At 40.0% G+C, this 23,945-nt stretch overlaps 3 protein-coding genes across 3 annotated transcripts in view; 1 reads left to right on the forward strand and 2 right to left on the reverse strand.

Moving 5' to 3' along the window:
* Nucleotides 1-427, reverse strand: part of LOC109416657 (uncharacterized) — a 325,658-nt gene extending 325,231 nt beyond the window's left edge. The window contains exons 1-2 of the mRNA XM_062852757.1: nt 250-427; nt 40-171 (exon numbers count right to left, since the gene is read on the reverse strand). Of these exons, the coding sequence (XP_062708741.1) occupies nt 40-171; nt 250-322 (205 nt within the window). The 5' untranslated portion in view covers nt 323-427. The remainder of the gene's footprint in view (nt 1-39; nt 172-249) is intronic.
* Nucleotides 428-11,150: 10,723 nt separating this feature from the next.
* Nucleotides 11,151-12,425, forward strand: LOC109416670 (uncharacterized). The gene is made up of 3 exons (XM_019690725.3): nt 11,151-11,347; nt 11,420-11,551; nt 11,619-12,425. The coding sequence occupies exons 1-3, from the start codon at nt 11,275-11,277 to the stop codon at nt 12,113-12,115; spliced, it is 702 nt and encodes a 233-aa protein (XP_019546270.2). The 5' UTR covers nt 11,151-11,274; the 3' UTR covers nt 12,116-12,425.
* Nucleotides 12,426-17,796: 5,371 nt separating this feature from the next.
* Nucleotides 17,797-19,718, reverse strand: LOC109416681 (uncharacterized). Its single transcript, XM_019690745.3, has 3 exons — nt 19,491-19,718; nt 19,285-19,413; nt 17,797-19,202 (listed from the first exon to the last, which is right to left on the reverse strand). Exons 1-3 carry the CDS (start codon nt 19,561-19,563, stop codon nt 18,703-18,705), a joined length of 702 nt encoding a protein of 233 aa, XP_019546290.2. The 5' UTR covers nt 19,564-19,718; the 3' UTR covers nt 17,797-18,702.
* Between the last annotated feature and the right edge of the window lie 4,227 nt (nt 19,719-23,945).

Here is a 23,945-nt window from a genome sequence, read left to right on the forward strand (position 1 = left end):
AAGTTAATTTGAGATAAAATCAAACATAATCGTTCTTACCATTCGGGTGTAAGCCAGCATCAAAATCAGATACACGCTGGTTCCGGAACTGTTGATTTGTTAAGTGCACTCCATACATGGTACGCTGAGCCCATTGCTGGTATCCCATAGGTTGTGGATAACCAATAAAAGCTGTGAGTGGAATAAATGTGTAGTGTTTAGGGTTACTTCAACAAGCATAATAAGAGTTTTAAGAATATGCCAACTCACCATTTTGCCTGGGAATGTAGTATCCTGCGGCAATTGCAAACAAAGCAGTAAGAACAACTACAACTTTCATCATTTTTGCGTAATTTAAAACCTTTTTCAAATCACCTCTCTCTAATTCTAAGACCAAAAATCAGGAGCTAAACTTATGCAAGGCTTTGACAAGTTTCCACCGATGACTGATAACTTCTGCGCTGAAATTAGGTGTTTTATACCGAAAATAGCTAATCGATTAGTTGGTATTCATGAGTGGTAGATCATTACACATTTGTTCCTTTGTTTCACTGCGCGTGGGCGTTGATCTTGTATTTACTCGTCTCGATGGAACATATGTTTTGTGTTGGAGGAAACGGATTTTTTTTATGAATGAAATGAACGATCGATTTCATTGACAGGATGTTAAAAAGACTTGTTTGATCTAGATCGATCAATCAGGCTGTATGCTCCCGATTACTATATTATCAGTTTATCATGGCACATAAAATTCACCATCTGTGTTAATAGGATGCGATATAATCAAATTAGTGCCACTATAAATTTTCGTTTACGACCATGGTGACCACCCACATAAAGAGCTTTCATTTGGTGGGTGACATAGCGATATTGATCTTTTTCGATTATATTTTTTGTCACAGACACCGTGCACTATCATGTGTTTTACAAGTATCTTATCGTTAAGGAGAATAATTCTTCAGATTTCTTATATTTTACAACATCAACCTAAAGCATGTTTTTATGCAATATCGCACTAATCGATGCGACTTTATCCAATTCTACCCAACAAACATTTTAACTAGGGTATGTGTGCCATCAGTAATCTCATGTTCCCATTTTCATCCTATTCGAAAACAAGCGATTACGGCACCGTTTGATTCCGTTCTTTTTGTTTTCATGGGTGCTCACTTCTAACAAAAAATACAAAAATAAGAAACAAAACAAACAGCGATCCAATCCTTTGTTTTTCGTAGGATGAAAATGGGAGCCACATGCTTAATAAGGGAACCAAAACCCTATACAGGGTGTTAGGTTCGTGAGTGCAAACTTTTTAAAGGGTGATAGAGGACCATAAATGGTGAAAATGGTCAAATCTTAACCGTTGCGTAGTTATTGAACTTTCCATGTCTTTGACTACTATTGCCATAACTGGCTATAACTTAAAAATGGTTAAACTTATCGCAGTTTTTTGACCCTTATTCGAAACATTATTGAATTTTCTATCAAATGGTATCTTTGAATCGATTGGTTTAGTTAAATAACTAACTTTTCTAGAGCTAAAAGCTCAAAAGTAGTGTGTTAAAATTTGTTTCTATCAATTATTTTTGAAAAATGCGTGATAAATTAAAATTCTTTCTTAGACAAAGTTGTGGCCCCTGTTCCACTCTACAATTCGTTCTTTGATATCAAACTTCTATCTCTTATCGTTTTCTTGGAATTTCGAATTAAACATCGCATTTTAGATCATAATTTTGCAACTGTCAAGGTAAGCACTTTTTAGCGCACTGTGCCGCACATTTAAATCAAAATTGCAAGAAAACGATAAGAGTTTAGTGTCAAGGAACGAATTGTAGAGACGAATAGGGGTCACAACTTTGCCTAAGAAAGGTTTTTTAAAGATAATTGACAATTGGTCCTCTATCACCCTTTAAAAAGTTTGCACCCACGAACATTACACCCAGTAGAAAAGCGGGAAAATTTAAGTTAGCTGAGTTTTTGCCTATTTTTTCATTCTAAAAATCAATAATTACTATTTTAGCCCAAAAAACATCCCATACAAAATGTATGGACAAATTTTCGCCGATGAAATATTTTCTAGTTTTCAGTTTATGAATATTAAGGTCGAATACTGAACATGATAGATCGCAGCAAGCTGTGCGCGCGCGTAGGTGCTTTTTGCATTTGCTGTCAAGTTTTTTTTTTCGATTCTGCGTTACCTCCAATTCGAACAGCGATAAATGAACTAATGATTGCGCTACGCCTTCCGGAAAGTGATTCGGGTGAAAATCTTTCACGAGTTTAGTGAATATCGCAACAATTGGGATCCGAGGTTTAAGGAAATCCGTGTAAAGTGAAGCATTTTACGTCCCTAAAGTTTGGCCGCGAGTGGATTCAAGCTGCGGAAAAGAAATGAAAAAACAGTTCGTGGTCCAGTGGCCGCCGCGAGTGTGGCGCATTCCAGTGCAAGGAACGCGAATCGTGTCCGGCCAGGATACAGATCCATTACGCAGACGCCGCGAACCTATAGCAACTAGTCGTGAAAGTGTTTTCGGAGTCCAGCTGGTGTTCTCGATTTTGTTGATTTGTGCTGCCTTGGAAAGGGAATAAGAAGCCCTGTGGGGGAAAACCGAGGGAAAAACCACGTATGTGGCAACCCTAATCCCACCTAATGCATCTGACAGGAGCCAACATCTATCGTGTATCCACAATGGAATCCATTGTGGATACACACATTTTTACATACTAGATGTTGGATTCTTAAAAATGGCGGCCTGGCACCCTGGTGGGAAAAACAGAGTAGGGAAAGGCATGCTGCTATGGCACCAGTGACGCCGTGCGTTACTGTACTGAAAAGCTTTCTGAAGGACAATGTTGCATTTGGCGATTTTTCACGGAGTTTTCTGGCGAATTGGTGAGACCATTTCAGGCTTCATATTATTTCTTTTCTTTCCTCTTCTTTCGGAACTTCTTGAGGAACTTGTTTTTGTTACGTCACAGCTCCTCACCTTTTAGAAATCAGTGTCTTGTTTCATTTCAGAGAGCGAGCAAAGGCGCTTAAACCTAGGCACAAGGGCCAGGACACGAACCAAATACCTGTGTTCCATCCCAGGATTCCAAGGACTAAGGGGTGACATTAACCTTCTTAGCAACGTCATCCCCACCGATTTTTCACGTAGTTAGCTTTCTCTATAAAACTGAGCGGTTGGTACGAGATGTCCCCGCCTTAAAGGTTTTATTGTAGAATCAACAACGCTGCACAGTAGACCTGGCCGCTTTAATGCTTGTAATGCATTCTTGATGTACTGCAAGCATTAATAATGACAAGAAAAATGGTAGAAGTTGTCGATTCTATCATTTTCCAGGATTCTTTCAATGAATGGCTGTGTATGTGTAGACTAGACTAGACTAGACTAGATTAAGGTCGAATACTGAACATTTTCGAAGAAAAATCCGAGGTACATGAATGTTTGATAATAATCGAAATTTTGACAGCGTGCGTTGCCCTTTATTTAGGAAATTTGTTTTATCGCCATTTGCATCATATCTATTCGAGAGAGGGAGGAAAATGAATGAGGAATGGGATAAGGAAAAGGACAGGAAGGGGAATACAATCGTCACTTATGCGTACCACAAATGGGCTCAAACAGCGCACTAAAAAAGCACTGTAATTACGCATGAAGCGTAAAAAGAGCTCATAGCTCATTACCACAGGGGCCAAGAACAATATAATATCCTCAAAGAACAGGTTTCTAAAGACATTTTCATTTGATATTTGTTTTCCGAGTTCTCGAAAAGGTAATTGCGTAAAAACTGGACATATACATATCAAATTATACGAAGTTGCATAATCACATTGACAGCTAGCATATAGAAGTGAATCTGCTTGCTGAATATTCGTCATGTGTCAGCTGAGTCGGCAGTGGCCAGTCAACGCTTTGACCGATCAGTATGCTGCTATTCTGCTTATACAGATTTGTTAGTCACCCCTGGAGATTTGTTAGCCGTCCCTAGAGATGGCTCAGTACAATACAATTTTGTTAGACGACATGTGTCCAAACTATTCTAGTATTGTTTGTGCTGAGTGGCAGTCCAGGTTTCAATCTGAAGCTGGATTTAACACTTCGATACCTGAACAGCTGACCAATGAAACTATGTGATGCCCCAGTAGTGCGAGCTAACTCATCAACCAGTTCATTTCAAGCGATGTAAGAGTTTATCTGCTTGATTTGAGTTCGACAAGCGATAACAAACTTGGATCTTGTTGTTCGGAGCAAGTGCTTTAATAGTAGCCAGATCATCCGAATAAAAGTATACATGATCTTGTACCGACTTTTCAAACCCTCTTAGCAGAATACCCAAGGAACATTCACTCATTTAACCAACATTGCAATAACATTTTTATTCCACATTTGATTGAATTACAGTTTAACATTATTTCATCACAGCTTGTAATCAGGCGTTGTTCAAACAAAAGTGGAGAAGTTATTCAGCAATCTTTTCTGCAAGCGCGATACAGGCTTTACAGTCGGAAGTAATCTGTTTCATATCAGCCTCATATTAAACTTGTATTCAGCTATAATAACCTGCTGCGAAAACAAAAACACATTGTCGCATCTCGACGCATTAATAACACACAAGCTCTTCTAAAAATTTCTCAACTTGGGATTTGAACTCGTGATCTCCTAATCACCCGTCGCATGCCTTGCCGACTACGCCATCCTGGAATTGGTAAGTTGCTCGCTGAGAGTGTAACATCTTCACAATGCTGTGAAAGATCAATATTCAGATTTATGGAAGGTTGTAAATATTTATTTAAAAAAAAGGTCTGAAGATGATCACAACTTTGAAATTGCTACGAAAATTTGCCAATGTTTCGAATATTTTGCATTGGTGTGCAACAAAGATCAATACATGTTTATAAATTAGGAACGTTCCAGTACTGCTCTATTATAATCACTTTGACCTGTTGTTCAATCGAAAAGTGATAATCGAACAAATATACCATAAATCCGTTTATATAGCTTACTGTTAAAACATTATTGAACGTTCCCACAATAGCTGGAGTATTAAACATCAAAAGCATTTGTTCAACTTATGTAGACCACAATAATCAGCTATCGGAAACTGTGGAACTCAAGCTTTTTAACGCGTAGACAAAAGTTCTTCTTCAGCTTATTTTAAAGCTAGTAAGGGCAAATCGAACAAACAAAAATTGCTGACGTTTGTTAAGCTTGTAATTAAATTGTTGTTCACATGCATGCCAAATGTTGCATTTTGGCTTATTTACAATATAAATAGCATCATTTCAGCTTATTATTCAACATTTGATTTTGTTCAGCTGCGAATGTTATAAACCAGCAATAGTTCGACATGCATGCTTATTAATGACTTTGAATTGTTCCTTGGGACCCTCTTCGAATGAGTGTAATCAGTTTCGCACCTTTTAATTCCGCCCTATGTTGCTTACCCGAGCAGAGGAAAAAAACTCAATAATAGCATATTTTGATATGGAGATCAAAAAGTGATATTTGTCTGTTTGAGATAAGAGGTAAAAGTACTGCAAATAATATCTCAATTTTACTCCTGGAACATCATCATCATAGCACATTTAATTCTTGGTAAGATCTAACTAATAGCAGTGAGCTATTTGACTGATCTTCAAATATCATATTTTGCTATAAGTTAGATGGTTCAAGAACATTTTTTTGTTATTATTTTCAGTACTTTTACCTCTTATCTCAAACAAACCAATATCACATTTTGATCGTCAGTACTTGAACTCTGCCTGGGTATCCTTAGGCAGATACACGTATTTCGACAACTATTTTCCGCGAGGAAAAGTGACAGCTCCATTTGAATTCGGGATACGTTACAGTTGTTGTTACATTGAACTTGCCATCTGCGAACCGTTCCAATAATTTTTGAATAGACATCATTTTATACTTGATCATTACCTACTTGATCATTACCTACTTGTCCTACGTTATTGCACAACACGTACGAAGTGGAAACTAGCCTTGAAAAAATAACTCTGTATCGAAGACTTTTGAAAAAAGGAATAATTAATTACATTACACCGGAACCTGTTTTTATGTCATTGGCTGCGGGTTCTCAAATTAAAACGTTTATGTCCGAGGAAAATTTGTGCATTAATCAGAGCTGTAATGAGTGAATCGAGTTCGCGTTTCGAGTCATTTCAAGTAGGGTCATATCAGGGGGTTTCAGGATCATTTTAGGGTGTCCGGGGCATTTCTCCAATTTGATTAGGGAAATTTCAAAGGCATTCCGGTTAGACTATGGAGGTTTCAGGGGCGTTTCAAGGGCTTCAGTTTTAAGAGGTCTCTGCAAGTCCTCTGAAATTTCCTGAAACGCCTTGGAATTTTCCCAAACACTGCAACTCACCTAACTCACATGAGACCCTTCGAGAGCTCCGAAATCTTTTGAAGCTTCCTGAAATGCTTCCGAAATTTCGAAAATGCCCATGCACCCCATGTATCGCACCTGAGACCCTCCGTAAACTATCGAAAACACCTTCGCAATGCCCCCAAAATCCAACAAAAACCCTCAGAAATTTCTTGAAATGCTCCCAAATCCCACCTGCGTTACGCCTCTGAAATCCGTCGAAAATCCTCTGAAACTTACTGAAGATATGACGAAGCTACACTTCGAATTTGCAAGAGTACCGATACCGGATGTCAGTTTGCGCTGAAAATTTGATCGATTGGACACAACAACCAGCAGGTAGCCAATCGTTTAAATTTTCCGCGAATACTGTCTTTTGGTTCTTCAGATTAATGTTCTTTAAAATTGAAGCTGTGTTTTCGCCATATTTTTACTTGAAATATCCCCGTAAAAGCCCCTAAAACCTACTCCGAGAATCAATATCCCCGGCCTGACCTCCCGGTACCCCCCTGAAACCCTTTTGGATCCCCTAAGACCCAAAACTACCTTTACCCCTTGGAACCCCTTCAGACCCCTTATACGCCCCTATGCCTTCTGGTACACCTTGATACGCCCCTAAGACTCGCCAGAACTCTTTAGGAATCCCCTGAGGCCCCCTGGAATTCCCCTGAGACTGCCTGAAAGTTTCCTGAGACACCCTGAAGCACTCCTTCAAACGCTCTTGAGATCTCCTGATACCAAGCTGAAACCCATTTTTAACCCCCTGTGACTTCCCTTTGCTCGTCCCTACAAGCATCTCCTGGCCACCATTGCAATGGTTACCGTTTTTATTACATTTTCTTATGCACAATACTGTATTAGCATTAGCATTAGCATTAAGCAAGTCGCACAAATTCGTAGGTGGTACAGTCCTGGACCGCTGTTATGAGGGTTGCATCCTTCCTGTCCGTTACCAAAGCACAAAGATTTGGGGCTAATCCATGACTCTTAGACAAGATTGACACAATCCTCCAACGGTCGAGTGCTGCCCTGGCCACGTCCTTGCGACAGCTGAGGGATGGGAAAGGAAGATTAGTTGGACACCTAAGAAAGTGCATAGAGACCTCTACATCCTTTCTGGCCTAGGTGTCACGGGAATTTGGATGTTATTAGTGGAAGGGTAAAGTGTATAGGATACGTTTGGTCAACGTTTTCAGGTGCACAACATATTGTTGGTTGCGTTGAATCAGCTCCTTGATTCCTTTCCCATCTTGTTCCTTGTTGGGGGTCGGGTGTTCGATTACAAATCTGAAATGGAAAATGGTATTACCCTTTCCCAGTGATACGCTAGCATCACATGGAATGACGAAGATATATTATGGTTCATTCAAATATTCGATAAGTGGTCAATTAGTCATAAGCAGCGTTACTGTTTTTCATTTGCTCACCACTTCCAACCTTCCAATCGTGTCACCCCAGCGTGCTTCATGCACACAATACAAAAGAAATACGGTTAACTTAGCTGAATTTTATCGCTGCCGCTCCGGTCACTGATGATGGTTCTCGCCAGCTGTCCATCAGGCGTCTATTTACACCAGATGCATATGTACTCCGCTCTGATTGTTACCCACAGCTTCATCTATTGCACGCGCACATCACAAACGGACACTACGAACGCCAAAAAGTAACCACTCGGATCCGCCGGTGAACAGTCACTTAAATAAGTAGCAAACCAAACTCACGGACTCTATTAGACCGAGACACTCAACTCTATACCGTCCGAAACTTTTTTTTATTCCCGTATCAGCAATCCGGGTGGCGTAGGGCCGGTCAGATGATCAGCCGAATGCAGAAAACCGAACACGAAAAAAAAAAATGCTGCCAAAAACAAAAACACACCCACTCGCGGGCACTGGCTACTTCATTTTCTTATGCACAATACTGTAGGGCATAAAAAGGAACATAAATTGAAAATGCATCAAAATGACCTGCATGAAAAAAGGGAAAAAAGGTTTAAGTCTTCAGAACAGCATTCAAATTAATTCAATTTGGATCATATATTTTATACGGTAAATCATTTTTATGATGAATGATTAACACTTAAACTACTGAGGGGGTAAAAACTCCCGCGAACTACCAAATAGTAGTGTAATGTAAACATCAACCTTTTATCAAAAGCAGGTCCAGTACATTGTAACGGAAAATTTAAGGCCATACAACTACATGTTATGGCTTTAAATTTTGTTTTATTGACTATTTTGTATGAAAATTATGGTATTTTTGTAGCTTTTCGAGTAAAATAAATTAAGTGTGTCATGAAAACATCACTATAACTCATCAATAACGTCCAGTACGCTTTCACGAAAAATTTAAAGGTAAAACACTACTTTGCATTGTAAGCCATTATTTTTGTTAACCACTTTGCGTGAAAAATTTGGTACTTTCGTTGATTTTTGAGTGAATCAAAATTTGAGTGTAATGAAAACATCACTATTATTCTTCAAGTATGTCCCCCAAACTGCTACGAACATTTCAAGGCTAAAAAACTAGATGTTATCGTTTGAAATTTAGTTTTGTTGACTACTTTGTGTAAAAAGTATGGAATTTTCGTAGTTTTCCGGGTAAAACAAAATAAGAGTGTAATTAGTACATTTTCATTGTTCATCAAAAATGTCGAGTACAATCCTACAAACAATTTAAGACCAAAAAATCTATATGTCATCGCTTTGAATTTTGAATTATTGCTTATTTTATGTGAAAAATAGGGTATTTTAGCAGTTTTTTGAGTAAGATAAAATATCAGTGTACTGAAAAATCACTAATTTTACATAAACATGTTCACTCCAGCTGTACGCATGATTTAGAGTCGAAAAAAACATATGTCATCGCTTTAAATTTTGTTTTATTGATCAATGTGCGCAAAAAATGCGCTCTCAAAAAAACTAGGAAGTGCCTTTTGTTTAATAACTTTGGGTAGACGCATCTATTTTATATTTTTTTAAATGGACGATGATCTTGAAACCTGTCCGGTTCCATCGCAAAAAAAAAGTTTTGAAATCGGTTGAAAAACGGCCGAGAAATGCCTTGTCAAAGTTGGACTTCCGACTTTTTTTGGACCCTTGGTAGTTTAGGAGTTAATGATTGATTAAATTTATTGTCTTATGATTACTGATTAATGATTAAATTGCGAAAGCAGTATGATTAAGATTAATGATTAATGATTAAATGATATTTTTATGTGATTATGATTATTGATTTTGATTAATCTTAATCATTGATCATTAATCATGATTAAATTTATGATTAATCATTAACGCTCTGGTCTACCCAGACGGAGGCCTTCGCTTTCGCGGGTAGCCTAAAGAGTGCAGCGGGTGCGACTACTTAGGGTAAACATTCCCAGAAGCGTGTGAGGCAGCCTTCGGGCGACCCCAAGGCTAGGCGGTTGTTAACTCTGAAAGCCGGTAGTAATGCTGGTAAGTCGGACCCCAACCAGGCGTCCAAAAAAACTGGGAAGGATGGGCCTGAATAGGTCGGCCCGTTCCGGATTGAAGGGAATAGGGAGTTACGGCCATTGCTAGTTTCTCAGTAACCACAAGTTAGGCCGGATCAGGAGGTCCCCTGGACCATAGTTGACAGGAAAAGGAGGAAACAGGAACCGCTGCTGGATGTGCACAGGAGGAGAGGTGCTCATCGATCTGGGAGCCAATGTGCGCATTCGTACAAGTGAAGTGATTTTTGAGCTAAAGCTAAAGGGTGGGTGGTTGTCGGCCAAATTTTCTAAAACTTGGTTGTAGAAATCAGTTTGGTTGGGAAGGATGTGAGGTGAATTATGAGTTCAAAAGCTTTCAAAAAAAAATCCATGACGAAATTAACAAAACTGCCGAAAATACACAATTTCTCCTAGATATCATTTGTTGAAAACAAATATACAAGTTCAAAATAGTGTCTTTGACCGTCACATCAAATGTTCAGCTATCGGTCAATTCAATATATTCCAGAATCATGGCATTTATGTTCATGTGTGCAGACTACCCTCTAAGGCAGAAGCGTCATAGCGTCTAAAAGAGCAAAACAAAATGACATTTTTATTTCATTTTTATGCTCTAAAATGCCAAACCTAAAATGAAATGTTAAATTTTTTGACGCATACATTTTTATTTCTCGAATTATGCTTATTTGTTGTATTGTTGTGAACTTCGGCTGAATTTTTGATTCACGTGTGGCATAGGCCGTACGAGGGGACAATGCAATACCAACGATGCATCCCCATACCCTATTTGAATTTTTTTGTACATCCTACACAGAAAAAAAAATCATCACATTTATAGTTACATATGTGCAAGATTCTGCTAAATTTATCAAAGCAAACCAAAGCTGGCAAATTTTGTATAAAAATCAACCTTTGTCCGATAAGCTATACAACACAATATATGTGGGTGGTCACCATGGTCGTAAACGATAATTTATTGTGGCTCTAATTTGATTGTATCGCAAGCTATTATAGCAGATGCCGCATTTTATGAGCAATTCTGTTCTATGCTGAACTTATAACATGTGAATCAGAAGCATGAGGCTAAATTGATCAAACTAGATGAATATCTACTTAACACTTCGAGGAAATCGATCATCGCGTAAATTTCATTCATAAAAATCCATTTCTGCCGCAAAACATGTGTTCCATCGAGACAAGTGAAAACAAGAGCTATACGTCCATGCGCACTGAAACAAAGGAATCAATGTGTAATGATCTACCACTCATGAATACCAACTAATCGATTAGCTATTTTCGGTATAAAACACCTATTTGCAGCGCAGAAGTTATCAGTCATCGGTGGAAACTTGTCAAAGCCTTGCATAAGTTTAGCTCCTGATTTTTGGTCTTAGAATTAGAGACAGGTGATTTGAAGAAAGTTTAAAATTACGCAAAAAATGATGAAGGTTGTAGTAGTTCTTACTGCCCTGTGCACAATTACCGCAGGATACTACATTCCCAGACAAAATGGTAGGTTCGCATATCCATAAAAAACTGTTATTTTGAAGTAATTCTAATTCTGCAAATTTATTCTCCTCGCAGCTTTCCTGGGTTATCAACAGCAATTGGGATACCAGCAATGGGCCCAGCGTACCATGCATGGAGTGCTCTTGAAGAATCAACCGTTCCGTAACCAACGTGTATCTGACTTTGATGCTGGCATGCATCCGATTGGTAAGTGTGATTCAGTTTGGTTTTATCTCAATATAACTTATACCTAATATTGAATTTTGACAACCAGATTGCCAACACACAGACAACGCGAGTGCAGAACTGCCTATCCAGGATCCCAACGAAGATTCGGTAGCTGATGCGTATCCTTCAGAACAGCTCCCTGTCGAGGAAGAACCTGTTCAGGATGTGCCAGCTGTTTACGAGGACGAAGCTGAAGATTCCATCGAAGATGAACCAGTAGATGCTTCCGCTGTATCTGCAGCAGTTCCAGCCACGGTCCCAGAAAAGAAGAAGAAGACGGTACCTGCTCACGCCGACTCGAGTGAAGAGGATGAACAGAATTCATCTGCTGGGCAAGGATCAAATGGTTCCGCTTTCTTCCCAATTAACTTCGGAAGTGCAAGTGGAGGATCAATTGCAATTGCCAATTCGTACAGTACCGGTAAAGGAGGATCGGCCACCAGCACTGCAACTGCCTATGGAAACCCGGCAACCGCTGGATTAAGAAGGGTGCCTGTTCCCCAGCTGCGTAAAAGGCCCGCCAAATTTCAAGGTCGACAATAATATGGTTGTGAAAAAGTTTTGGAGACACTACTTCATCTCCTAGTGATATATTTATCTGATTAGTTAATTTGCTTTTAGCATCACACTTCAATAAAGTGTGTCTATTATCCACAACGGTTTTCTTTTCTTTCATGAATTGAATAAAATGTACATATTTCAATAAATGCAACAATGATGGCTACTTACTTACACAGTTCAAAATTGTTACATCGAGTCCGCTGTAACAAATTGACCTCCATCGTTTTCAACACAATTCTGCATCGGATTGTAAAATTACAGGTTGTCTGTAGTTTGGAGCTTGATTACAATTTTGCGTGCAAGAGATTCTTTTATGTAAAATCGAATCAAATAAAATGGAAATTTAAGCGTTCTAATATTTACGTGAAGTGTAGATTTCAGTGTCTCTTTCTGTGTACTACTTTCAGTCCTGGGCACCCGCGGGCACCCGAGTTAAAAGATTTCTATGCTGTACGATTGCCAGCCATCGCCTTGACCTGTGGCGAGGTCAAATTTATTACGACTTGCTTGATTTCGTTGTTGAGGCTGCACCGCCATGAGCTTCTGGGTCTGCCTCTGCTGCGATGTCCTGCTGGGTTCCAATCTACCACTTGCTTGCAGATTTCGTTTCCGCACCTGCCCACCCACCACCACTTTCGCTCCCGAATTTCTGTCGCTATCGGCTTTTGGTGACATCGACGACGGAGCTCCACGTTGGAGATCCAATTATGAGTCCACCATACATACATAAAGAGGGGGGCACTTTGCCCCCTCTTTAATCTATTTCTTTCTTGCGTTCAACAAAGAGAACAAGCGAGAAAAAAGAAAAAGCTGCGCACGCAAGTGCCCACCGTATCCTTCCGGCTTTGGCCACCTTCTGGATGCTCGGTTCGCCGTAAAGTGCAGCGAGCTCGTGGTTCATCCTTCTCCGCCACACACCGTTCTCCTGCACACCACCGAAGATCGTCCTTAGCACGCGTCGCACGAAAACTCCGAAACGTGCTTGCAGGTCTTCCTCGAGCATGGTCCATGTCTCATGTCCGTAGAGGATCACCGGTCTTATTAGCGTTTTGTACATGGTGCATTTGGTGCGTGGGTAAATCTTTTTTGACCACAGTTCTGGAGTCCGTAGTAGGCCCGACTTCCGCTGATGATGCGCCTCCGAATTTCACGACTCACATTGTTGTCAACCGTCAGTAAGGATCCGAGGTAGACATATTCCTCCACCACCTCGAAGGTATCCCCGTCTATCGTAACATTATTACCCAGACGAGTGCGGTCGAGTTCGGTTCCGCCTACCAGCATGTACTTTGTTTTTGAGGCATTCACCACCAGTCCGACCTGGAAATGCTTCGAAATGGCGATAATGTTCATGTCGTTCGCAAAGCACACAAATTGACCGGATTTTATGAAAATCGTTCACCAGCTGTTGAGCCCGCATCACACCTTCCAGAGCGATGTTGAAGAGTAGGCATGAGAGTCCGTCACCTTGTCGAAGTTTCCGGCGAGATTCGAATGAACTGGATAGTTCACCCGAAACCCTTACGCAGTTTTGCACACCGTCCATCGTTGCTTTAATCAGTCAAGTCAGCTTCCCAGGAAAGCCGTTTTCGTCCATGATTCTCCATAGTTCTGCGCGGTCGATACTGTCGTATGCCACTTTGAAGTCGATGAACAGATGATGCGTTGGGACCTGGTATTCACGGCATTTCTGGAGGATTTGCCGTACCGTCGTGCGGGGCTACTTTTGAAATGCGGGGCTACTTTGGACACTTTTGAATATGGATTTTTTGAATTCAAAATATGGTTCAAATCTGTTTGATGTCTTAGGAACTATTATAAAGCAATAGTTTTCCCTTCATTTGGTTGAAATTATTTTTCAAACAGACCGTTTATTGCTTGTCAGGACGCGAAAAAACATCGAATAAACCAATATAATATACATAACGTATCAGAACATTTGGTCTGTAGGCATTGCTTCTACAGTTCATAAATTTCAAAGGGTTGATCAATTCATTCAAAATGTATCAACGTAGCATATACAATCGAATATTTGTATCGTTATACGTTATAAATGACCGTTTCGCCCAAATAAAGGATTGATGGTCCCTTTTTTCAGGCTGTCTATATAGCAATATCACGCTGCTCATAATACCAAAGGTAGCACAGAACCATCTTAAAACGCATATTTTTATTGAAATTATGTATGATACAGTATACTACAGTATTGGTACAATGTAGTTTTCCAAATAACCCTGGAATTTGAAATGCAGTTTTGTTATAGATAAAAATGTCCAAAGTAGCCCCCATCCGGTTCTATATGAGATGTGTCCGATTGGTGTATGAACAACTTTTTTGTTTATTGATGGATTTAGCTCAAATTTTGCATACATCCTACATACATACTCACAATTATTGTGTATAAAAATTGCGGAAATTCATTCACTAGTCTGGGAGTTATAATGTCATAAAGTTGAAAAACCATGAAAAAGTGTATAAAGAAGCCCCGCACGACGGTACGGTGAAGATCTGGTCCCCTTCCTTCCACTCCTCCGGTAGCTGTTTGGTTTCCCAGATCCTGACTATCAGCCGATGCGTGACAATAGGGTCCACACCGGATCGTCCGGCATGGAATCCTGCTTGCTGCCGTTGGAGAGTTACGTCAATCTTCTCCTGTATCCGGTTAAGGATCACTTTGCATAGGACTTTGAGAACGATACACAGTAACATGATGTCCCGTCAATTATCGCGTACAGTCAGGTCACCCTTTTTGGGTACCTTTACTAAGACCCCAGCTAACGCAAAGTCTTATATGATGTTGAATAGGATGCTAAAGTGGATGCCATATGCATACCTGCTTCTATTTAACCACGTGTAAAGTGTGCGTATATCGCTTCCACTTTTGCATCCTATCCAACATCATATGCGATCGTGTATTGACTGGGACGCCTTGCATTTAGTTGATAAACATTAAGCAGGATAATACTCTCAGGCCATATCTGAACTGGTGGTGTTTTGGAACCGGTTCCGTGTGTCCCGCCAGACGTGGCCAAGTATAAAAGTGAACCAAACCTATGCATGCGACACATCAAATAACGGCTTTTTCGATAACCTGATGAACGGTAAGCAGGAAAATTGTCTCAGACCATATCTGAATAGGTAGTGTTCCGAAACCGGTTCCGGGTGTCCCATCGATAGTGGCCAAATATAAAAGTGAACCAAACCTATGAATGCGACTCATCAAATAGCGACTTTTCCGATAACCTGATGAACGGAAAGCTGAAAGTTAGTCTCAGACTATATCTGAACCGTTCACGAAACCCATGCATGCGGCACATCAAATAACGGCTCTTCCGATAGGGGCTGTCCATAAACTACGTAGACTCTTAGGGGGGGACGGGGGGGTCTGGCCAAAGTCTACGCTCCATATAAATTTCGAAAATTTTGTATGACGAAAAGTCTACGAGGGGGGAGGGGGGGTCTGAGATGTCCGAAAAAAGTCTACGTAGTTTATGGACAACGCCTAACCTGATGAAAGGTAAGCAGGAAAATAGTCTCAAAACATATATGAACCGGCAGTGTTCAGGAATCGGTTTCGGTTGCCCTACCGGAAGTGACTAAATATGATAGTGAATCAAAATTATGCATGCAACAGCGGCTTTCTCGATAACCTGATGAGGGGTTAGCAGGAAAACAGTTTCAGACTATATCAGTACCAATCCGGAATCGCTTCCGGGTGTCCCACTAAAAGTGATCAAATATACCGTCTATCCCCGTTGGTTTGAACGACTTTTCATGCAAACCAAGAGGGTTTATTTCAAATTTGAACTTCTAGTAATTCTATAAACGTCGAAAAACAAACTGAAGGTAACCATTTTTGCTGTTTTGTTTTGATTTTGTTCCATTTCACTCCGTTCCATGAGCAGAATGACGTTTTAACCATTTTTAGTTTGAACGTTGTGCATATTAACAGAGTTCAAACTAAAGTTTTTCAACAATTTGTTGAACGATAAGCAGGGAAACAGTCTCAAACCGTATCTGAACCGAAAGTGTTCCAGATCCAGTTCCGGGTGTCCCGCCGAAAGTGACCGAAAGTGAACCAAACCTATGCATGCGACATATTAAATTGCATTTTTTTTTCGATGACTCTTATGGTTCAGCATTGTATGGGAAATTTACCATTTAATCGCATCAATCTCGAAATATTTTATTTTCAATCCCCTTTTGCATCAAACATTACTGCCCAAAATGTTGATGTGATTGGTTGCGCCCTTGGGCTCTGTAAAGTGGATGAAATTTGAATGGGATTCAGTATGGAAAATATCACTTGCATGCATTTTTTTTATCAAATTTTACATACATCTTGTAATAAATAATGATTAAATATAGACTAAAGAGTGCAGAAACAACCTTGTCAAAGTGATCTGAGATTGTGAAAGAAGTCGTCTCCCAGCTTGTTATTATTGCCACCCCACTGTTGGGATAATTAAGCCGCAGCGTCCAATGAGCTGAACTTTTGACTTGGTATTGATTGGCCTCCAGTGATAGTGGAGATGGTCAAGCAGACAACTGAGAGGTGTGACATGTTTCAACTCTACCTATACGTTGAACATAACGTCAGAATAAGTGCCATTTATAAGTTTTCCCAATACGATGATGGTTATGATAAAATTTTTGTGTTTCTAAATAAAGTATTTTATTATTAAGAAACAACTCGGCGTACGTCGACATCATAAGTACATATTCGACGAGAAAGGCATTATCACCACAAGGTGGATTAATCTGTTTTTTTTTAATTATTTTATACCAACATTTCGTAAGCAGCAATGAGCAGTTCCCAGGTAACCAATAAGCATTTAAATAAGCAGTATTTCAGTTTCAAAACTGCATTCCACCTGCTTACTGCTATATAATAGCAGTTAGGCTGCTAAGCTGCCCTAAATAAGCAATCGATCTGCTGCTTAACAACTGTCAGCAAAAAGTACAACACAACAACACGACAACAACGTTCTGATTTATGTGTCATGGCTGTAGGACCGGCATCATTTGGGTATCCTTTTGGTAGAATACGAAGGTAATCAATGAAAGTAAAGAGGTCTTTTGCAAATAAATCTCCCCTGATGCGTTTCCTACGATTAATGTTAATTATCAGCACATGCCCGAGCACAGGGTTAAACGAAACAGGGATCGAATCCCGGTTTCGGAGAAATTAGCAAAAAAAAACTAACAACCTTCCATAAAGTGCCCCAAAGTATCAAAAGTTGCACAAGAGAGCGAGGGAAAAGATTGAGAAGAGAAAGCGGGGAAAATGAGCAGGGAATTTTTTTTTGTTTATATTTTTGACAATCGGAGGAACAGGAAGGTTAAATGCTTCAGCCGTATATCGGACCAAAACCTGTATTTAAGTAGCCCTTATGGCGCATATACGGCAGAATGGCATTAAATAACCTGCTGTAAAGGTGCATATAACGCTAAATGAATGCCACTTTAACTGCTTATTGGTTACCTGAGTTGTATTTGTAATTTGAAAATAGCGGCGCACCTTTATACTTAAAATTTGTTCTACAAGTTTTAACTCTGTGGAGGGAGGGGGGTGGGGTGTGAACCTAAATGCAAAGGAAGATCCTAAGCTTTCAATTGATGGGTGATACAGATTTTTCAAGATAATATTTTTCGCCACAAACCGTTTCAAAACGCCAATGTCATACTAAGGTGGAACATATTTTGCTGAATCTATCCGAATATGTTTTCCCAGCCAACAAATTCGTGAGCCGGGGCCCGTGGCGTGATTGGTCACACGTTCGCTTCATATGCGGATGGTCATGGGTTTGATTCCCAGCCCCGGCACTTGCAATTTTTCGTCAGTTGCTCTTCCCACGAGAGCGGCTGGCACTGACCCTCTTCTGAGCCCCGTGGCTCAAACGGACCTGGACATCGGCGAACCGCTACTCATAATGGACCCCCAATCGGACTGGAAAGGAACAACGGCCATTCATCAACCTTGTGCTCATCTTTCTACCATGTGTAGAGAAGAAAAGTGAAAGCAGCAGAAAAGCAACCAGTTCGATAAAGTAGAATAGAAAAAATAGAATCTAGGCGCTGAAATCGCTCACGTAGTGGACAATAGAGCTGTAATAAGGTTAAGTGATTAAGAATAAAAAAAAACAAATTCGTGTGCGGTTCCTTCTTTATTCGGCAAAATTTTAGACCTAACCACAATGTAAAGGTCTTCCACATACCGTTCCTTGATAGCACGCTTCTGAGCTGAGAAAACAGCAAGTAAGTCTAACGCTTCGCAAGTGAGTGTTCCCATCCCTTCCACTATTTTTTGATTACGACAAACAACAGATAATCTGAAAATAACATAATAAAATATTGTGGACTTTGTATATTTAATCACATTTATTTGAGTATTCGGCTTGGTTTTTACATTGAAGGGCTATGTACATGATTTCCTTAACACAAAGGAAGAGTGTCTCAATCATTATTGTTAGTTTGGATTGGAGTTGTGTTCTAGTTAAAACTAAATTTTACGTTATAATCAGCTAAAGGTGTTAGTTCAGTGCTTACATAAATATCACTATTTCAATTTATTGTCGTCCCCGGAGCTTAGCTGGTCTTTTTCTCAGTTGGTCAGCGGAAGTTCTCCGCAGTTCAGCGGTAGCTGGACTTCCATACGCAGTAGCAGTACTGGTTGCCGATCCTCCAGTTCCAGTACTGTATGAATTGGCAATGGCAATTGCTCCACCGCTTGCACCTCCAAAGTTAATTGGGAAGTAAGCATTCGAGGCACCAGCGTCTCCTGATGCACGCCGTCCAACTTGAGCATCCTGCTCTTCCTCTTCATTCGAGTCGACCTGGACGGGAACCCTCTTTTTCTTCCTTTCTGGGATGGGAGCTGAAACAACGGCTGGAACTGCTGGAGCAGCGGCTAAGGGATCATCAGCGATTGGCTCTTCGGCTTCGACTTCGTACACAGCTGGAACATCTTGCTGGAGCTCTTGATCCACCGGAAATTGCTCTGAAGGATACGCTTCAGCGACTGACTCTGCAATTGATCCTTGATCAGGCAAATCAGCACTTTCGTCGCCTGTGTGTTGCAAATTTGGGGTTTAATTAGTTTCAATTAGTTAGGTAATGTTTCAACAATGATAAGTATTGTAGAATCTTACCGTTCAGTTGTGCTCCACGAGGGAAAGCAGCAACTCGCTGATTTCTGAATTGCTGATTCTGGTAGTGAACCCCATACATGGTGCGCTCGGCAGTTCTGTAAGCCATTGGTTGTTGATAATACATGAAGCCTATCAGATTAAATAGAAACACAATTAATATCACTTTCATTATTCCTTTCTTTTTCTTTTAATAATGCACTACACACCATTTTGGGTTGGAACCGAGTACGCCGTACTGATCCCAAACAACACTGCAAAAATAGCCACCAGTTTCATCATTTTCACAGGAATCACTTCTGAGTCTTTAGTATTGCAAAATAATCTACACGCTTGCTTTTCACGTCTTACTGATACTCTCCGATCAAAAATCAGAAGCTTAACTTATGCAATGCTTGGATAAGCTTCTTCCGATCACTGATAATCCTGACTCTGGGAACAAGCACTTTTATACCGAAAATAGCAAATCGATTAGTTGGTATGCATGGGGAGCGCAATTCATTATTGTGTCTGCCATTCCAGTGCGCGCGGGAACTGAACGCGCGTGTCAGAATGGTATCGATCTTGCTTTGTTAGGCAGTGATGGGATCTTCTTGCTTTAGGATCATTGCTGCAACATAAAAGCGTCCAAAGATGCTTGCAAACAATTAGGAAAATATGTACCTTTGAGGCGAATGAATTTTAATAATTAAGTTTCATATGATATTTGATCTGTCAGCTATAATACTTGCAAATGGTTTGATGTATAACGAATCTCAATATTTGGATTATAAAAAGCATATAGTCAGCTTTTCCACCAGGGAAAGGCGAGTACCCTGAGCAAGTTTACGCCTACAAATTTAATTTAATAGAATTATAGGGTGTTAATGCTAGTAATTGACCCTTTACCTCTAGGACGCCCTAGAGAGAGAAAAAAAAAAACAAAATATAATTGCCCAAGTCAAAGACTTCCTGGTAACTTCCAATGGTTGGCTTTCTGGCGAACGGTTTTCTGGCAATTATCGCACCATCTGTTGAACAGGACACGTGAAAGTATCTTGTACGCCGAATTCAAAAATCCCTTTGTAAGTAACACACTTAGCCATTAGGAAATGGACAAATGAGACCACCCAACATTTGCGTGATGTCGAGACTTATGTCCAACCATTACTCGCTAGATGCGCATTTACACAGGATTAACCTCGCGTTGAGCAATGTTTGTACTAAGTGCGGTTCAGGTTATGATGACATCGACCATGTAGTTTGGCAATGCCCGGATAATGACGCCTGAAGAGCCCTTCTTATGGATACCCTTGAGGCCTGAGGTAGACAACCCTTTGTTCTTGTGAGAGATGTGTTGGGGACCCGCGAAGTCACATACATAGCATGTATTTTCGGCTTTCTTCGCTCTGCTGGTATAAAAGTTTATTTCGCTTGTATTTTCTTCTCCAGTTTTTTTCTCTGTTTTGTTTTCTTTGTGTTACAAAGCTGCTCCTGGTAATCCGGAAGTCCAAGTCACACAACAAGTTGGTACCAACACTACAAGGCACCGAATACGCTAGCAAGATGCGATTCACCCCCGCATGAGCTGCAGTGAAACCTTTAGTCCAATCCTTACCCTGTCCATCTCAAAATGTGACCTTCTAACCTCGAGCTGCCACGAGTACCCTGGCTTCCACCCATTACTAACAGATATCATTAAAAAGTTATTACTCTGTATACAAAAAAAAGATCTTCGGCTCCGTAAAACGTTATACGCGATTGAGCCCCAAATAAATCAACTAGATAAAAAAGAGTCCACCCAACCAGCTTGAAGGCAGTTCTTCATCCGCCTATATCTTCATAAAAATCTAGTGGATTGATTGATGTAGCTGCTCGCTTCCGTATTTAAAAAGTTCGACCGAGATCTCGTCCTTCCCAGCAGCCTTGCTGTTTTTCAGTTTCTTATGGTCTTTCGGGTCGTCATCAGAATCATCAATCATTGCTCTAAATCTTCAAAGATGGAAATCTCGAGTTCTATCGCATGAAAAGGGCTGGAAAATTGATCGTTTGTATGCTTACATATGATGAACAATCGACTAAGTTTTCAGTTGGATCAGTCCACTGGGAAAAGAGATTTGCATCGCCAAAGTTTCGAGGGCAATGATGTTGAAAGAGACGGAAGATAGCAAAATTAACACGATGTCCCTATCACCTTAAGTGCCTTCCTATCCTCAGCCAGTGTTGGTGGTTGCATTACTTGACCGTCATCAACTAACTAATCCTGTTCCTGGGTGTCAGCAAATTTCCTACCAGGTCATTGCACATGGGCACCGCACTTTCTCGCGTTGCGTGTCATTGATAGTTGTATAAAACCTCCGCATATCGCTTCTGTCCATCCTTTCTTGCGCCTCAGAAATCACACTCTCTCAGTACTGTCGTTTATTTTTGCGGTGGATTCATTTCTCTTCTACTCTTGTCATCCTGTACCGCTTCCTGTTGAGCATGGTACCGAGTGCACTAGCATTCGACAGACTTCTGACGGCGTTCTTTTCGTTCTGCTTCCAGATCACTATAAGACCAACTCCACGTTCTGCCTACTGTAATAGATGTGGTACTTGAATGAGGTGTTGGCGGTGGGATCCGCCGCCCAAAATTCTCGGTTTTCCGGTTTAGGACTAGCATGTCTCCTGCCACATCCACGGCGACATGCTGCAGTGCACGAATTAGCAGCCAAACATGTGCGGGTTCGTTCAAAGTTCTCACGATCGAAGATTCGACTTTCCAAACGTTGTCGAATCTGTTGCTTTAAGGTGAAACATCAAGAAATCCCATTGCAGTTTTGCGTACAAACTTTAGAGGCACAAATCTGACGAACGAAGCTTTGAACTAAGCTGCACTTGTTTATCCTGGCTTTGCTCACTTGTAAAAAGAGGCAGCTTTTCCAAATCGAGCGCATTTGTTTACGAATTTTTAAGATTGGTGCTCTTGAAAACGTGAGTAGGAGTCTAAGTCGGCCATTGTGGCAGCCATATTTGTACTCTCTGAAGTTTCTCCTTAAAAAACAGTTTGGTTTTTACTTTTTTTTTCTTGGGGTTTCAGTAGACTACCTAATCCGATAAACGCCTTAAATTATGCAATACATGGTCCTTATAGTTTCGACTGCCGTGTTCAACATTTCTCAAATTTATTTATTTTTAACAAATCAAATAAAGAGTGCTCACTATGTGTAGCATAACCAAACGTTAAAATATTGTAGAAGTTAGATTTTACACAGATAATGATTTCTAATAAAGTAATTGAGAGTTTTGAAAATTGTGTTAAGTAGGTACTATTCTTTTGAATTTGTATCCTTTGATATATATACGTATTTTGACCTCAACTATAAGGTCGTCTTCAGTGTCACGTACTTGCAGGCATTCCACTATCACGCCCAGGTTCATCATCATTCCTTGTTTTGATATAAAATTTCAACCAGATATGCTCTACACGGCTTCTCCACCTTTGTTTGTACTACTCCATGGTTTTTTATTCGTGAACAATATGTGGGTTTTGGGTGTGTGTTATTCTGGGCACTATCAAAGTTACATCGAAAAGATAATGTGTTTTTCGGCTACATGAAAAATGATAAACCACCCAAAAAATAAATTTTATTCAATCTACCAATTGCAATTTAGAATTACGTACAAAAGTCTGAAAAACATAACGCTGGGGAGAAGAATTTACTCAAGGAATTCTGAGAGAATCTCAGCCGAAAGCTTGGTAGAAATCCCTGAAATAATCACAGAAGAAATCGCGGGAGGAATTGCTGCATAAAACCCGAGCGAGGATCCGAGCAAGGCTTGTAGAAAGAATTCCATTAGGATTCTTTGAATATGTTTCGACAGAACATTTTGAATGTATACTGAAATGAATCTGTGAAGAAATTCCTGCAGAAATGCATGAAAGAATGCTGGTTTAAATTTCTGAAAGAATCCTTTCAGGGTTTTTTAAAGCAATTCTGGTAAAAATCCCTGAAGTTATTCCTGAAGGAATCCCATAAAGAATACCTGATAGAATCCCTAGAGAGATCATGACAGGAATGCCGGCCAGAAGCTGAGCAGGTATTCCTGCAAGAACCATGAAAGATGTATCTATGATCTAGGAAAAAAACTCGGAAGAAATCTATATTTTCTCATATTTTTTTTTCGGGAGGGATCCCTTAAGGAATAATAGCAGAAATGCTGGAAGAACTCTTTGAAGGAATTCCAGAACGAACCTCTGAAGGAGTAGGGTGGGGCTAATTTTAAAAAAATGTCTCCGGGATATGATTTCCCATGTGGAAAGTGATCCACTAGTCGAAATAAGTGAGCTGTACAAAAATGAGCGATTTCGGTTGACATTTAGGGGTGGCGCAATTAAACCCTAAAAAATTTTACTAGAACAAACCTCAAAAAAAAATTCAAAATTAATTTTCAAACATAACATTTCTAGACTAAATCGGTGATTTTAGAACCTAATTGGGCCAAATTTGTGCTCAAAATTGCGATATCTCTACTGGTTTCTGAGATATTTGAAAAAATATGTCGTATTTTGGTATTTTTTGGGTTAGATACCAAAATATGACGTTTTTTTTCAAATTTCTTGGAAACCATTGGAGATATCGCAATTTTGAGCACAAATTTGGCCCAATTGGGTTCTAAAATCCCCGATTTAGTCTAGAAATG

The sequence above is a fragment of the Aedes albopictus genome, chromosome 2 (genome assembly GCF_035046485.1).
Source record: "Aedes albopictus strain Foshan chromosome 2, AalbF5, whole genome shotgun sequence".
Classification (NCBI taxonomy): domain Eukaryota; kingdom Metazoa; phylum Arthropoda; class Insecta; order Diptera; family Culicidae; genus Aedes; species Aedes albopictus.